The sequence below is a fragment of the Eriocheir sinensis genome, chromosome 33, assembly GCF_024679095.1.
Source record: "Eriocheir sinensis breed Jianghai 21 chromosome 33, ASM2467909v1, whole genome shotgun sequence".
In the NCBI taxonomy this organism is placed as follows: Eukaryota; Metazoa; Arthropoda; class Malacostraca; order Decapoda; family Varunidae; genus Eriocheir; species Eriocheir sinensis.
In genome coordinates, this window is record NC_066541.1 from 374839 (window position 1) to 390260 (window position 15422).

General features: G+C 42.3%; 1 protein-coding gene across 2 annotated transcripts in view; it reads right to left on the reverse strand.

The window, feature by feature from the left end:
* The window catches only part of LOC127006495 (HMG box-containing protein 4-like), a 183478-nt gene that overhangs the window by 49283 nt on the left and 118773 nt on the right, over positions 1–15422 (reverse strand). For both annotated transcript variants that reach the window (XM_050876429.1, XM_050876428.1), the window contains exon 7: positions 7847–7911. In XM_050876429.1, coding sequence (XP_050732386.1) covers positions 7847–7911 — 65 coding nt within the window. The remainder of the gene's footprint in view (positions 1–7846; positions 7912–15422) is intronic.

Consider the following 15422-nt stretch of genomic DNA (forward strand, 5'->3'; position numbering starts at 1 on the left):
GCTAACAAAACTTTTTTTGGTCCAAATTAGCTTGGCCAATTTCCACAGAGAGGCCCCTCCCCCATTCTGGCTAAGCTCTGCCCCCCTTTCACCTGATTGGCTGTTGATGACATCATAGATTGTATCAAAGACACGTACCAAATATATATGATTGAGATAATCTACCTTCTTTCATGATTAAAAAATATTCAAAACTTAGTAGGCGCACCTAACATCACTGTAGCCGATCCAGGATTCAGTACGTTTCCTAACTAGTAGAAGGTAATGTTATAATTGTATTTTGTAAAGAATCCTTATAACCAAAAACTAATTAAAATTATGGGTATTCTTTTTCTTGAACAAAACATTGAATAAACAACAGAACAATAATTTGAAAAATTGGCCAAGCTAATTTGGACTGACTATAGTCAAGTTTCTATGGTGCATAAAATGTCTCCCTTCAACCACCGATTGTTATGGGTTCACAAAGATGATCATGGGGGCAAGGGATTCGTGTGGGGTAATTTTTTTTTTTTTTTTTACAACAAAGGAAACAACTCAAGGGCACACAAAAAAGGAAACAATAATAAAAAAAAGCCCACAACTCGCTGCTCCTAAAAAAGAATCAAAAGAGGTGGCCGAAAGAGAGGAGAGGTGTCCTGATACCCTTCTCTTGAAAGAGTTTAAGTCGTAGGCAGGAGGAAATACAGATGAAGGAAGATTGTTCCAGAGTTTACCAGCGTGAGGGATGAAAGAGTGAAGATGCTGGTTAACTCTTGCATAAGGGGTTTGGACAGTATAGGGATGAGCATGAGTAGAAAGTCGTGTGCAGCGGGGCCGCAGGAGGGGGGGAGGCATGCAGTTAGCAAGTTCAGAAGAGCAGTCAGCATGGAAATATCGATAGAAGATAGAAAGAGAGGCAACAATGCGACGGAATTTAAGAGGTAGAAGACTATCAGTAGGAGGAGGAGAGCTGATGAGACGAAGAGCCTTAGACTCCACTTTGTCCAGAAGAGCTGTGTGAGTGGAGTCACCCCACACATGAGATGCATACTCCATACGAGGGCGGACAAGGCCCCTGTATATGGATAGCAACTGGGCGGGGGAAAAGAAATGGCGGAGACGATACAGAACGCCCAACCTCGAGGAAGCTGATTTAGCGAGAGAGGAGATATGAAGTTTCCAGTTGAGATTTTGAGTTAAGGATAGACCGAGGATGTTTAGTGTTGAAGACGGTGACAGCTGAGTGTTGTCGAAGAATAGGGGATAGGTGTTTGGAAGATTGTGTCGAGTTGATAGGTGGAGAAAATGAGTTTTTGAGGCATTGAAGGACACAAGGTTCCTTCTGCCCCAATCAGAAATGATAGCAAGGTCTGAGGTTAAGCGTTCTGCAGCCTCCAGTCTGGAGTCGTGTACTTCTTGTTGTGATGGTCTTCTATTGAAAGAAGTTGAATAATGCAGAGTGGAGTCGTCGGCATATAAGTGGACAGGACAGTTTGTTATGGAAAGAAGATCATTGATGAATAACAGGAAGAGAGTGGGTGATAGGACAGAGCCCTGTGGAACACCACTGTTGATAGGTTTAGGGGAAGAACAGTGACCATCTACCACCGCAGAGATAGAATGGCCGGAAAAGAAACTGGAGATAAAGGAAAAGAGAGAGGGATAGAAAAGATACCAAGGGGGTGATCACAAGCCCACACAAAAGGGGATGTTCACGTACTACCAAGTAACACACAACAAGTGAGGTACCAGCTCAGTCAGTGTGCTAGGGAACCTGTGGTGGTGACCCGGGTGAGGTGAGGACGGTGTGTGTCAATTCAACTCTTTAAGTAACCTTAACATTGTATCAAGAGAACACACTAACAAGCTTGGTCCCTAGGAGCTGAGTTCAACGTACCTGTGGGGGTGAGGTCGAGACGGTGTGTGAGGGAGACTCCCTCACACAGTCGGCTTCTCACCTCCCTCCCACTGCCCGTGGCTAGCCAGAGGCTAGTGAACGCATTTATCGGTGGTTTAGTTAACGTACAATTGGCCTGCTCTACCAGTTCAGAAGGAGTTCCGAAACAACTGGTTCTCTCTCACTCAATACAGGTGAAAAATTCTGCTCGTCAATCCTCCGTGAAAAAACTAACTAATGATCATTCGGCACCTTCAGCCGAGGCGTAGTCATGCCACCAGCTCCACATCTGGTTCATCTGTCTTGCGGTTCGTAACCACCTGATTCACGAGCAACACATCAGTTATTACAGGTTATTGATTTCTCAGTTTTCCCCGCATTACACATGTTGGAAAGAACGGATAGCTGTGGATGACTAAATTGTATACCAGTATTTATCGTATGTAAGTATTTTCAAGCAACGGACCACCCTTCCCTACTTTTAATCCGTTAAATCGAGGGCCGAGTGTATTCAAGTTCTGTAATCACTCCTGCATCTAACGGTGTTAACCAAAATGCCCTATCTAGTGCATGAGGTGAGTTATGGGCATAGCTGGGCATTATCGCAATAAGTTATCGCGATACTTTATCGCTAATAACAATATCGGGTTATTGGCCATCCACTACTTATTTATTCATATATCGGTATCTTCATTACTTTTGTAACCGAACTAGCCATAATCGCTACTTTTTTTCCGCCTTTCAGAAAACAAAACGTTGTCTCCTCCCTCCTGCGCACGCATGGCCTGGGCGCCCGCCGTTGTGTGAAAAAAACTTTGGGGTATGAAATATCTTCGGTGAAGAGATTTCATACTTTAGATCAACATTAAAACACTAGATTATTTTTTTATGTTAGATTAAAAAATCACTATATCAAAGAGAAAAATCATTTAACTTTGCCCCAAAAATGATTATTCACTGCCTGAAATTTGTGATCCCATTGTATAGAAAGCAAACAGAGACCAGCGGCTTGTGTTATCACGTGGCACGTGGCCTCTCAGCTGCGTCTTGAGTGACGAAGTGAGTGCCAGTTTTCTGGGTTCCAGTGCTTCAGTGCTTCTTTACTGAAGTGACTGTTAAAGTGTTAATGGTGATAAGTAAGAATAACTGAATAAGTAGTAATGGGCCAGTTCACGAGAGACCAGTGTTTGTGTTTGTTAACACAACATCGGTTCTGGCGTTTCTAGTATTACTGTCCATATGTACAGGTCAACGTGTGGTTTTCAGGTTTTGTAAGTTTTCTAAAATACAGATAATGAAAATTTGAATTCATCTATATTTTTCTATTTGAAATATCAATATAGTATCGTTTTCGCCTATCAGACTTATCGCTACCTAGTATCGGAATTGTGGATTTATATTGGGTATCTGTTATTGGTTATCGCCTATATTTATATCTCCAGTTAATGAATATCGGTTATCACTGATAAGGTTTTCCATTATCAGTTATCGGGTATCGGGAATAAGGTTTTCTGTTATCGTCCCCAGCTATGGTTATGGGTCTGTGATGTCACTACTACTGACTAGGCAAGCTCACAGGAGAAAAGTTAACTATCAACTCTTCTCACAGCACGGCCTCCCAGCTAGTGTTTTCACCATTACTAGTCTGTTTACTGAGGATGCAAAAAAAATGCAAGGAGTGGTGGAAGAAGAGGAACTCTTCATCAAACCAATGTTTTCCTCATTTCTGGAGAGCTTTTGTTAAACCTTTCTCATGTTTGTTTTTCATATATATATATATATATATATATATATATATATATATATATATATATATATATATATATATATATATAACGGTAAGCCCTTATTTATCGCGGGGGTTAGGTTTCAAAACCCCTTGCGATAGGCAAAAATCCGCCAAGTAGCGACCTTATATTTATTTTATAATTTATAGAATCTATAAATTATATTTTAAATATATTATTTCTGTGAATCTCGCCTCAGCCCGTGTGAACAAGGTCACCCAACCACTAGTTTCTCGAGAGATTCAAAGCCGCCTACATTTCACGGGAAACTCATCAAAATTCTAGTCAGAAACTCAGTCACCAACATGTCGGTTACTCGTGTGGTAGGTAGGTTGTGGTCACAAGAAGAAGAAGAGCGTATCGGCTGTTCTGTTCAGTAGCTCTCCACGTGTTTATTCCACTACCGCAAAGAGTTCACGAAACTAGATAAGCTTGGAGTAATCATTTTGAGCAAGTTTAGGACTCAAGTCTTGTTCAAGTTAAGTCATTGTCTCATTCTGTCTGGGTCCTCACTGCCAACTTCTCGAGCATTTAACGATAGCAAGCTGTAACACACTCTCCCTTTGTGTCCGAGCTAACCACTGACGAAGCAACAAATGCTATGGTCGCTGAGCCAATCAGCGCCCAGGATACAGAACACAGTGCTCTGGTTGGTCGCCTCCCATCCATCAGCCAACAGTGTGGAGTGTACAATCACACGTGGGCAAACTAGCTTAACCTGAAGCTGCCGTAGCTGCGTTTTCCACACGTGCGAGTCTTTGTCTACTCATCTGCTATATGCTACGTATTTTATTTCAATTTAATATTCTTTTAATATGTTCTTATTAATACTTTCCTAATCTTTTTATATTGTTTACAATTTTTTAGGCATGAAAATGCTTCTTTTACTGCAAAATAAGTAAAATAATAAATATATTAAAATACCTCCATACTGCAAAATCCCGCGATATAGCGAAAAATCCGTGATACGAAACTAAATATTTACAATTTAAAAATCCGCGATACAGTGAGACCGCGATAAGTAAACCATGATATGGTGATCCACGTGGTGTCGTCTGCTAAAGTAAGGGCAGTCGCTCATGGTCACCCGTGGTACAGTTGGACAAACCTATAGCTTCTGGTAGTTTTCTGTGTTATTTTTTTTATTTTTTTATTTTTTTTACATTGCAGCCTATTGCGCCGGTAGGCTTCTTCCCGGTGGATCCTGATGGTCGGTCCAAGGCTTCTTTCCGGTAGGTCCTGATGGTCGGCCCAGCCCGTTCTGACGCAGGCGAGTGTTTATAGTGGCGCCATCTTGCATTGGCTCATGCTGCCCTCCCAGAGCTCATCTTTGATCCTAGAATCTAGAGTCCGGGTTGATAGGTGGTCTTCTGGACAGCATGTGGGTAGTTTTAAGCCACTCGGCGGCGGCTGAAAAATCCCAGCTTGGTGGCACCGGGCGGGGATTGAACTCGCGTCCTCCTGAACACGAGGCCGTTACTTTGACGACTCAGCCACCGCCTGGTATAATCTGCTAACTCTTTCTGTTATATGTCATCAAATCATTAACATCATGATTGACTTTTCAATGCCTATTAAACGTAAACTGCCGCCGCAATCGCAAAAAAGCTCGCAGAGAAGTTCAACTTGCTTACTGCTTCCATATTTCCCTCACTGCTCACAAAGATCACAAGCAGACAAAAAAGAACAAATCCAGGCAAATTAACACTTTTAATGCTGTGTATTCCCACAGCGCGCATGCGTGGTGGACAGCAAAATGACTAATTTCAGCAGGAAGATATTTCTTGCAACACCGGCCAGTGTAGTGGACCTTTTTTTTCTTTTGACCTGTAATGCTTTGTATCGCTTCTTAGGTCCTCCTTCTTCACAATTCACAATTTATACTTCACAACATGCACTTAGGGCTGCCTTCACAGTCATTTTGTTTGTTTTGATCGTTATCAGTGGTGGGGATCGCTGCTCTAGTATTTCCACATGAAACTGGCCGATGGGTAGTGATGTGATGTGATGGTGTCGGAGGTATTGCCTTTACAACGGCACCTTGTGGCGGCTGTGGGGTTAGCCTCGCCCCGCACCTTACCACACACTCTCAACACCTGTCGCTTTCTCTGCAGCCACCACTACCCCATAGGCCAATTTCACGTGGAAAACTACAGCGTTGATCACCGCCATTGGTAACGATCAAAACAAACAGTGACTGTGAAAGCGGCCCTTATTTACTTCACAGTGCGCACTTATACACTTCAAAAGAAGAAGAAGAAGAGGAAAACATCACTGGGAGATCTACAATTTTCATAGACTCGAGAAAAAAGTTTTTTGGACTGTGGTTCCCCAGCACGGGGTGTTCTCTTATCTTGTTAATCAAGTAGTAAGCTAAGCAGCTCTGCCAGTCCATTTTACGAGTCTCTTGGCGGGCCATCTTCCACTGCTCCTCACTCCTCAGCCACTGCCGTCATCTGTTTGTTTACATACAACCGTAAGGTACCCACATACCCACGCTCGTACCCACAACCGTTTTCTATTCATACGGACAACCAACAACTCGCTCCCGGTTGGGCATACGGGCAACCGCAGTTGCCCATAGCCCCAATGGTTGGACACCGCCTTTTAAGGCAGCACGTGTGACGCCGATGCTAGGTAGACGTGACCCGAACATGTCAAAGGAACGTGAAACTCGTGGCGGTAATGCGTGAAAGTCGTGATGGTAAGAATTTAGGATTAAGCGCTAAACTCGAGGATCGCGAAACTCGAAAGGGCACTGTATATATATATATATATATATATATATATATATATATATATATATATATATATATATATATATATATATATATATATATATATATATATATATATATATATATATATATATATATATATATATATATATATATATATATATATATATATATATATATATATATATATATATATATATATATATATATATAGTATGAAAAAAATTATTTGGTGCACACGTGGGTCTGACTTTTGGGTTTCATAATTACTCAAAATAATCACTCACATTAAAAAAAAAACCTACGATTGGCTGAGCTCTGAAAACACGCTTGTGATTCGCTGGGAGTCCGATGACGTCATCGCCGGCGCTCACCCGGTCAGCGGCCTCGCTGCCTTAAGGCAGTATCACACTTGGACAACCGGCAAATCCAAATTTTCCGGGTGTGCGTCACACACGGCCAAGGTCAGTTGCCCGTATCCACGTCCACAACGTAAACAAAGCACTTGCCCTGTATCAACATGGCGTCGTCTGCTAGAGTAAGGGCTCTCGCAGCTTGTGCCGCGCATCATGGCGACTTGTGCCGCACATCATGGCGGCTTGTGCCACGCATCATAGCGGTTTGTGCCGTGCATCATGGCGGCTTGTACTGCACATCATGGCGGCTTGTGCCGCGCATCATGGCGACTTGTGCTGCGCATCATGGCGGCTTGTGCTGCACATCATGGCGGCTTGTGCCACGCATCATGGCGACTTGTGCTGCGCATCATGGCGGCTTGTGCCGAGCATCATGGCGGCTTGTGCTGCACATCATGGCGGCTTGTGCCACGCATCATGGCGACTTGTGCTGCGCATCATGGCGACTTGTGCCGCGCATCATGGTGGCTTGTGCCGCGCATCATGGCGGCTTGTGCCATGCATCATGGCTGCTTGTGCTGCGCATCATGGCGGCTTGTGCTGCGCATCATGGCGGCTTGTGACGCGTATCATGGCTGCTTGTGCCGCGCATCATGGCGGCTTGTGCTGCGCATCATGGCGGCTTGTGCCGCGCATCATGGCGGCCTGGCACAATTTTCAAAATTCAGTCGTGGTGGCTGCTCGCGCTAACTGAGCCTTTCGCGCTAATTAATTTTTTTCTTGGTAGATGGTGGCTCGCGCTAATTGCGGTTCGCGCTAATTGATCTCGCGCCAAGTGGGGCTCTACTGCATATATATATATATATATATATATATATATATATATATATATATATATATATATATATATCTATATATAGATATATATATATTAATTGTATATTTACCATTATCTTTCTCCTAGATGCTAAATTAATGAAGCACATTGAAATAAAAGCTTAATACAAAATGGGTATAACAAGACTTACTTCAAACTTTTTGTGTTACATTGACATACTACTGTAAACATAATATTAGCACACTCACATATTTCTGTGTGGTCGGGACCAATGCCCAGAGCTCCCCCAGTCTCTTGTTAACAGCAGAAAAATCTAAAAAAAGAAAAGCACAAACATTACTGAGTGTCTTAACAATGGTAGTGAGGTCTGGTGAAGAAAATACACACACACACACACACACACACACACACACACACACACACACACACACAGGTTATTCATCACCTGTGGGTATTTACCAAATAGGTAAATACACGCAGGTGATGAATAACAGCTTCCATAGTTTTCACAAAAGAAGACAAATTTGTACAACCACCGGGCCAGGAAAGAGGAAGGGTTATGCAGGAGATACAGTTAACAGTGCAGGAGGTCAAGGAAAGTTGAACAAGCTGGATGTGTGAAAGGCGACGGGGCCGGATGGAGTATCAGGGTGGATCTTGAAAGAATGTAGTGAGCAACTCGCAGAGAAACTGCACTCCATAATGAGTGCCTCCCTGAGTGAAGGAAAGGTACCACAAGATTGGAAGGGAGCAAACACAGTACCAATTTTTAAGGGAGGCAAGAGAGAGGACCCATTAAATTACAGACTGGTATCACTCACTATAGTTTGTTCACTTAAGCTAGATTCCTGGCACCTAGGCAGGTTGGTAAGCTTGCAGCTGATTGGCTGCTCCGCTCTCCCTCTTACACTCATGTTGGACCACATCTTTCATGCTCGAGTGAGACATGTTTCTTTATTATATGCCATAGCTCACCTCATATATGAGCTAGCCAGTTTTGGTTGACACCATCAGACTCAGCAGTGACTGTAGAATCAAGATGTATTTTAAAAACTCGACAAAACAAATAAGAAAATGGTATTACAATGAGTTGAACCGTGAAGATGTTAAAAAATGTATATAACATGTTTTACCTATGCTCACTGTTTTCAACAGTTGTTCATTGACTGCAGAAATATATTATTACATCATGTAGGAAAATTTCTCATGAACACGATAGTGTGATCAGAATGCAGTTAAAGCTCTATGTATTGAAAACACAGAGTTATTTATAGCAACATTTCACTCGCCCCAACCATCACAGCGCTCGAGACACCCTGTATGATGATGTTAAAAAAAATGAGTGTCGCGCGCCATGATGGTTGGGGCGAGTGACATGTTGCTATAAACAACCCTGTGTGTATATGGTTGTCAAGATTAAAAAGGTCAAGGCTGATGAAAGCAATGTTTTAATATTACGATGTGATTATTGTGATTCTTATATGTTATATATTGGATCTAATTCTTGAGTTAGAAAAGCACAATGCAATCAAAACTCAAGGCTGGATGATTCTTGAAGATATGCGAGAGCCTGGTTAAAAACAGGTGGTCGGATTTCTTAAAAAGAGAGAAAATTATCTCAGATTGCCAGTTTGGATTCAGGAGAGGGAGATCTTGCGTCACCGACTTGTTGTGTTACTACTCAAGGGTGACAGATTTGATACAAGAGAGAGAAGGCTGGGCGGATGGAGTGTACCTGGATTTGAAAAAGGCATTCGACAAAGTACCGCACAGAAGACTAATTTGGAAAATTAAAAATAGGGGTGGAGTGGGTGATGGACTGATTAAGTGGCTGGAGGACTTCCTAACTAACAGGGAAATGAAGACAATAATCAGGGACAAGGTTTCCAACTGGTGCCCTGTGATGAGTGGAGTCCCGCAAGGTTCGGTGTTGGCAACAATAATGTTTGTTGTTTATATAAATGATACGGTGGATGCAGTGTCCAGCTATGTGAGTTTGTTTGCAGATGATGCAAAGCTATTGAGACGAGTGAATAATGTGAAGGATTGTGAGGCATTGCAGAGCAGAGGGACCTGGATAGAATATCGGAGCGGAGTGGTACATGGCAGATGTGTAATGCGGGGAAAACTGAGAAATCGATAACCTGTAATAACTGATGTGTTGCTTGTGAATCAGGTGGTTATGAACCGCAAGACAGACAGACGAACCAGATGTGGAGCTGGTGGCGTGACTACGCCTCGGCCGAAGGGCCGAATGATCATTAGTTAGTTTTTATTACGGAGGATTGACGAGCAGAATTTTTCACCTGTACTGAGTGAAAGAACCAGTTGCTTCGAAACTCTTTCTGAACTGGCGGAACAAGCCAATTGTATGTTAACTAAACCACCGATAAATGCGTTCACTAGCCTCTGGCTAGCCGCGGACAGTGAGAAGAGGTGAGAAGCAGACTGTGTGAGAGAGTCTCCCTCACACACCGTCTTGACCTCACCCCCACAGGTACGTTGAACCCAGTTCCTAAGCACCAAGCTTGTTAGTGTTATCTTGATACAATGTTAATGTTACTTAAAGAGTTGAAATTGACACACCGTCTCGACCTCACCCCCACAGGTTCCCTAGGATATTGATTGAGCTGGTACCTCACTTGTGTGTCATTATAAAGAGTATGTGAACATTTCCTTTTGTGTGGGCTTATGATCACCCCCTTGGTATCTTAACCCCACACGAATACCTTGCCCCATGATTATCTTTGTGAACACATATCGATCGGTGGTTGAAGGGAAATATTTTATTGTATAATTATGTACCATAGAAACTTGACTAGGGTAGTTTTGTTAGCTATGGCCAGGACTCTGTATCTCCATTTATTTTATGAAATTAACTGTGATTGGGTGAGCCCTTTAAGGTGATTGGAATGATGAGTTGTAATCAGTATTGTAAAGTAACTCGGTAAAAGCTCGCTACCATTACCAACAGAATAATGAGTTGTCAATAGCATTGTTAATTAATATCAGTGTGCTCACTACCATTACCAACAGTGATGAATTGTAAATAATATTGTTACTTAATTTCAATAAGCTCACTACCATTATATACCAACATTAGGTGAATAAACCTCATAATTTAACATTTTGTGTTGCGTCACCCTAACAACTAGGAAGCACACTTCTAGTAAAATAATAAAGACAGAGTTGAAGGCAACACAGATGTAATAGGCGCACCTAACAATACCATAGCCGATCCAGGATTCAGTACGTTTCCTAACTAGTAGAAGGTAATGTTATACTTGTATTTCGTAAAGAATCCTTATAACCAAAAACTAACTAAACTTATGAGTATTCGTTTTCTTGAACACAACATTCAATAAACAATAGAACAATAATATGAAAATACGTATAGCCACTGTTGCCAGATTGTTGTACTCAGAGCACGGTATTGAACGGTTTCTGACGCCTAACTATTGCCAAGAAACATCAGGATCTTACTCTTTTAACGATAACTATAAATTAGTTTCGTTTTTGGAGCCCAGAAGACAGTCTTGGGGCAGGAAGTCGGGAAATGTAATCGGCTGAGTGTGACAATCTGGCAATAATCTGTGGCCGAGGCAGCAGCAGCCTGCCATATTGCGGGTATCAGATACCTAAAGTAGCATACTTTTACTGCGCAAAACAGGTGATGTCACTTATTGTGACTTCGTGAGCTTTCATACTTATCTATTTGTGTATATTTCATGGTGACAAAACTTAAATTACTAGTTTCATTTTTACAAGTGACACAAATTTGTGACTGTTTATCACAATAGAATTTCACTCTAATAAGTGAATCAGACTCCACAGAAATGTTACCAGTGTGTGTATGAATGAATACAAAGATAAGCACATACTTTGATTTAACTTTAGGATGTCTCGTGGATCATTAATAAATAAAAAAAATAACCGGCTAAGCTACTCTTTAGCCATTACCTTTAATGGCGCCCAAAAAAAGTCCCTCCGTTAAGTTTGTACCCCACATTTGGTAATGTTAGGTGCACCTATTCAACCTTGGGAAATGTAAAAAAAATGGAGTTTGGTAGGAGTGGTAGATGATGTGAATATGAATGTGAGATGGGAAGTGAGATAATATGCAGAGAAGTGGAAGAAAAAGATTTGGGAGTGACTGTCTCAGAGAACATGTCACTGGACAAACACATCAACAGGATAACGGGACAAACTCTGAATTTGCTGAGGAACATAAAAACGGCATTTGTGTACTTGGATGAGGAGATGATGAAGAAAATAATAGTTACAATGATAAGGCCATGTATGAAGCAGTGGTCTGGTCTCCTCACGAAAAGAAGAACATAAGAAAGCTGGAAAGAGTGCAGAGTGTGGCAACTAAGATGGTACCGGAAATTAGAGATTGGACTTATGAGGAGAGACTCAATAGAATGGGGCTCACAACCCTGGAGAGAAGAAGAGAAAGAGGAGACCTGATAGTGGAGTACAGGGTGGTGAACGGAGTGGAGTATTTGGACAGACAGGACCTGTGTGTGTGGAATGAGAGAGAAACGAGAGGACGAGGAAAGAAGTTGAGGGCGATCACGTGTAGGAGAGATGTGAAGAAGTTTAGCTTCCCAAACAGAAGCATTGAGCTGTGGAATAGACTGGAGGAGGAGGTGGTTTGTGCAAGAAACATTCATGATTTGAAGGAGGAGTTGGATAAGAGGGGATATGGAGACGGGACAGCGCGAGCGTAGCTCTCTTCCTGCATGTTACAACAAGGTAAATACAAATAAGTAAATACACACACAAACACACACATGTGTACAGTGGAACCTCAGGTCACGAATGCCTCTCATCACAAACAAATCGGTTCACGAACAAATTTTCCGAGCAAAAAACGTCTTGGGTGACAAATGGTGTCTCGAGCTACAAACACGCAAGCCAGCAACATCCTGGGGTGACAAGCCGGGAGTATCAGCGGGAGACCATCAGTTGCTGTATAGCTTTGGCTAAATACACAATATGGAAGGGACTCCCTTTCCAAACAATAACATCTCTTCCCTTTCCCTTCCTCACCACCTTCCACTTATTAAAGCTTGTGTCACACTAGGCCTTTTTCCTTCAACTGCGTTGGCAGTAGGGGCAACTAGCAACTCCAACTTTTCAAGTTGTGCGTCACATATGGCCAAGGTCAGTTGCCACATCTACAATGTAAACAAAGCAGTCGCCCTGTATCGACATGGTGCTGTCTCCTAATAAAGTAAGGGCTGTTGCAGATTGTGCTGCCGTTACCCAAGTTATGAACTTGTTGCTGCAGCTAAATGAAAGGAAGAAGTGGTTGTGGGCACAATCATGACTTCAAATATGGGAGGACAGGAATATTTTTTTTTCAAATCTTGTTAGAGAACTGTTGAGAAGACTGGGAGTCCTACTATTTTGAACTGTGGTTCCACAGCATGGGGTGTACTCTTATCTTGTTAATTAAACAGTAACAAAGCAGCTCTGCCAGTCCACTTTACAAGTCTCTTGGTAGGCCATCTTCCACTGCTCCTCACTCTTCATTCACTGCCGTCATCTGTTTGTTTACATACAGCTGTGCGGTTGCTTGCACCCGCAACTGTTTTCCACCCATACAGATGGACCCAACAGTTGGGCGTATGGACAACCGTGGTTGCCCATAGCTCCAGCGGTTGGAGGAAAATGGCCCTTGTGACACCGCCTATTGCGCCGTCAACTCTCCTCTGTACAGGTACGGTAAAATAAAAAAAAAAAATTATGTTTTTGTCTATATTTTATTTGTTTAGTATTGGATTCCTCTTTTCTGTGTTAGATTTATTGATTTCCACTGGTTTTGTGTTATGAAATGTGCACAAAGTACTGTTATAAAAGTTAAAATAAGCTATCATCTAGGGTCCAGGAATGGATTAATCAATTTTACATTGACTTCTATCGGAAAAACAGTTTCGGTTTATGAACACTTCGGGTGACGAGCGCCCTTCAAAAACAAATTAAATTTGTGAACCAAGGTTCCACTGTATATCATACATTGATATATACTCATATAAGTTTCACTTTTGACATTTTTTTAAATCAAATTCACGAAGTTGCTTAACCCTTAGATTACGGTGATGGTATATATATATATATAAGTACACTACCACATGCCCCACCCATACAGGGACCATATATATAATCATCACACTCTACGCTCCCTATGTTTCAAATATACTGCCCATTTTTTACTCAAAAGAATGGTGGAGGCATCTGGCATCCGTACACACTCTCATTCGTCTCAGCGCGTACCCTACTGAAGGCCACAGATCATTTTCCACTTTTGTTCGGAATACATCTGTCATGTCTCGTGACGCATCAAGCAGTTCCTCTGCTCCGGGCGGAAGTAAAGCGCGGGCAAATCAAGGTGACAGTGACTCTGATGACTGCTATGGTAGTGACACTGAGAGAGAGAGAGAGAGAGAGAGTGTGTGTGTGTGTGTGTGTGTGTGTGTGTGTGTGTGTGTGTGTGTGTGTGTGGGGGGTACTTCCACTCAACGGGTCACGGCCACAAGAAAATGCGCAATACAGGTAACTCTTGATTTACGCGAGTATTGTGTCCTTGAAGAGGTCGTCTAAATCAAAAACAATGTGAATCAAACAAGAGGTAGGTTTGTACCTTTATTGCCTACTGTATCACTCTGACTCCTCTCCCTCTCATGGTTCCTCCTCTGGTTGCCCTTCCCCTCGTGGTAGCACAGCAGCGAGGGTGTTGTTGTTGCCGAGTAGTGTGGCAGCGTGGGTACTGTATTGTTGTTCAAGTGGCACGCGGGAAGAACTGAGCTCAGCTGTGTGGCCATGGCACCGTATGATTCGAGTTGCATGAGACATCTGATGGCCACTCCATAAAATATCGTATTTAAGTGAAAAAAACGTGTAAATTAAACATTTATTTGGATTTTGGACACCGCATTATTTGAAAAGCGCGTAAACCAAACTCGCGTAAACCGGATTACCTGTATTTTCGGCTGTCATAACTTTTTTATCATTATTAGGAGAGAAGTTTTATTACACCACCATATATACTAGATCATCATCATCATTTCATCGACGCCTGCTCCTAGGAGCTCCCACCAGGGGATGGCCACAGCAGAAGAGCTTCCAACTTTCTCTATCCAGACACTCCCTCCTTGCCTGCTCAATGTTTCTCAAAGATCTTTCCCCCCTCTCCCTAATGTACTCTTGCACCCTACCCCTCCATTTCACTGGAGGTCGTCCTCTAGCATTCCCTCCCTCTATCTCACCCACATACACCCAAACCACTTTAAAGTCTGTCGCTTCACTTCTTCCACCATCACTTTACTTTTGTTGACATTTACTTTCAGCTTTCTCCTGTTACAGACACTATCAAAAACACTGACCAAATTTTGTAGGTCACTTTCATTTTCTGCAATGAGCACCGCGTCAGCAGCAAACAGTATCAAATTCAGTACCCACTTCCTTCCCTCATCGAACAGTCTTACTCCAACTTCTCCAACTTTGCCCTTCATCTCTCTAATAACACCATCCATATAAATATTGAATAACCATGGTGACATGACGCACCCTTGTCTTAAGCCCACTTTTATCTCAAAATGTTCACTTGTTTCTCCAGTAATTTTGACACATGCAGATGCATCCTCATAGAAAGACTTTATTGCACTAAGCAGTTTTCCTCCCACACCATAATTCTTTAAAACATCCCACAATGCAATCCAATCGACTCTGTCATAAGCTTTTTCCAAATCCATGAAGGCAGCGTATAGTTTCTTTCCTTTTGCTATTATTTTTTCTACTACCATCCTGAAGGCAAAT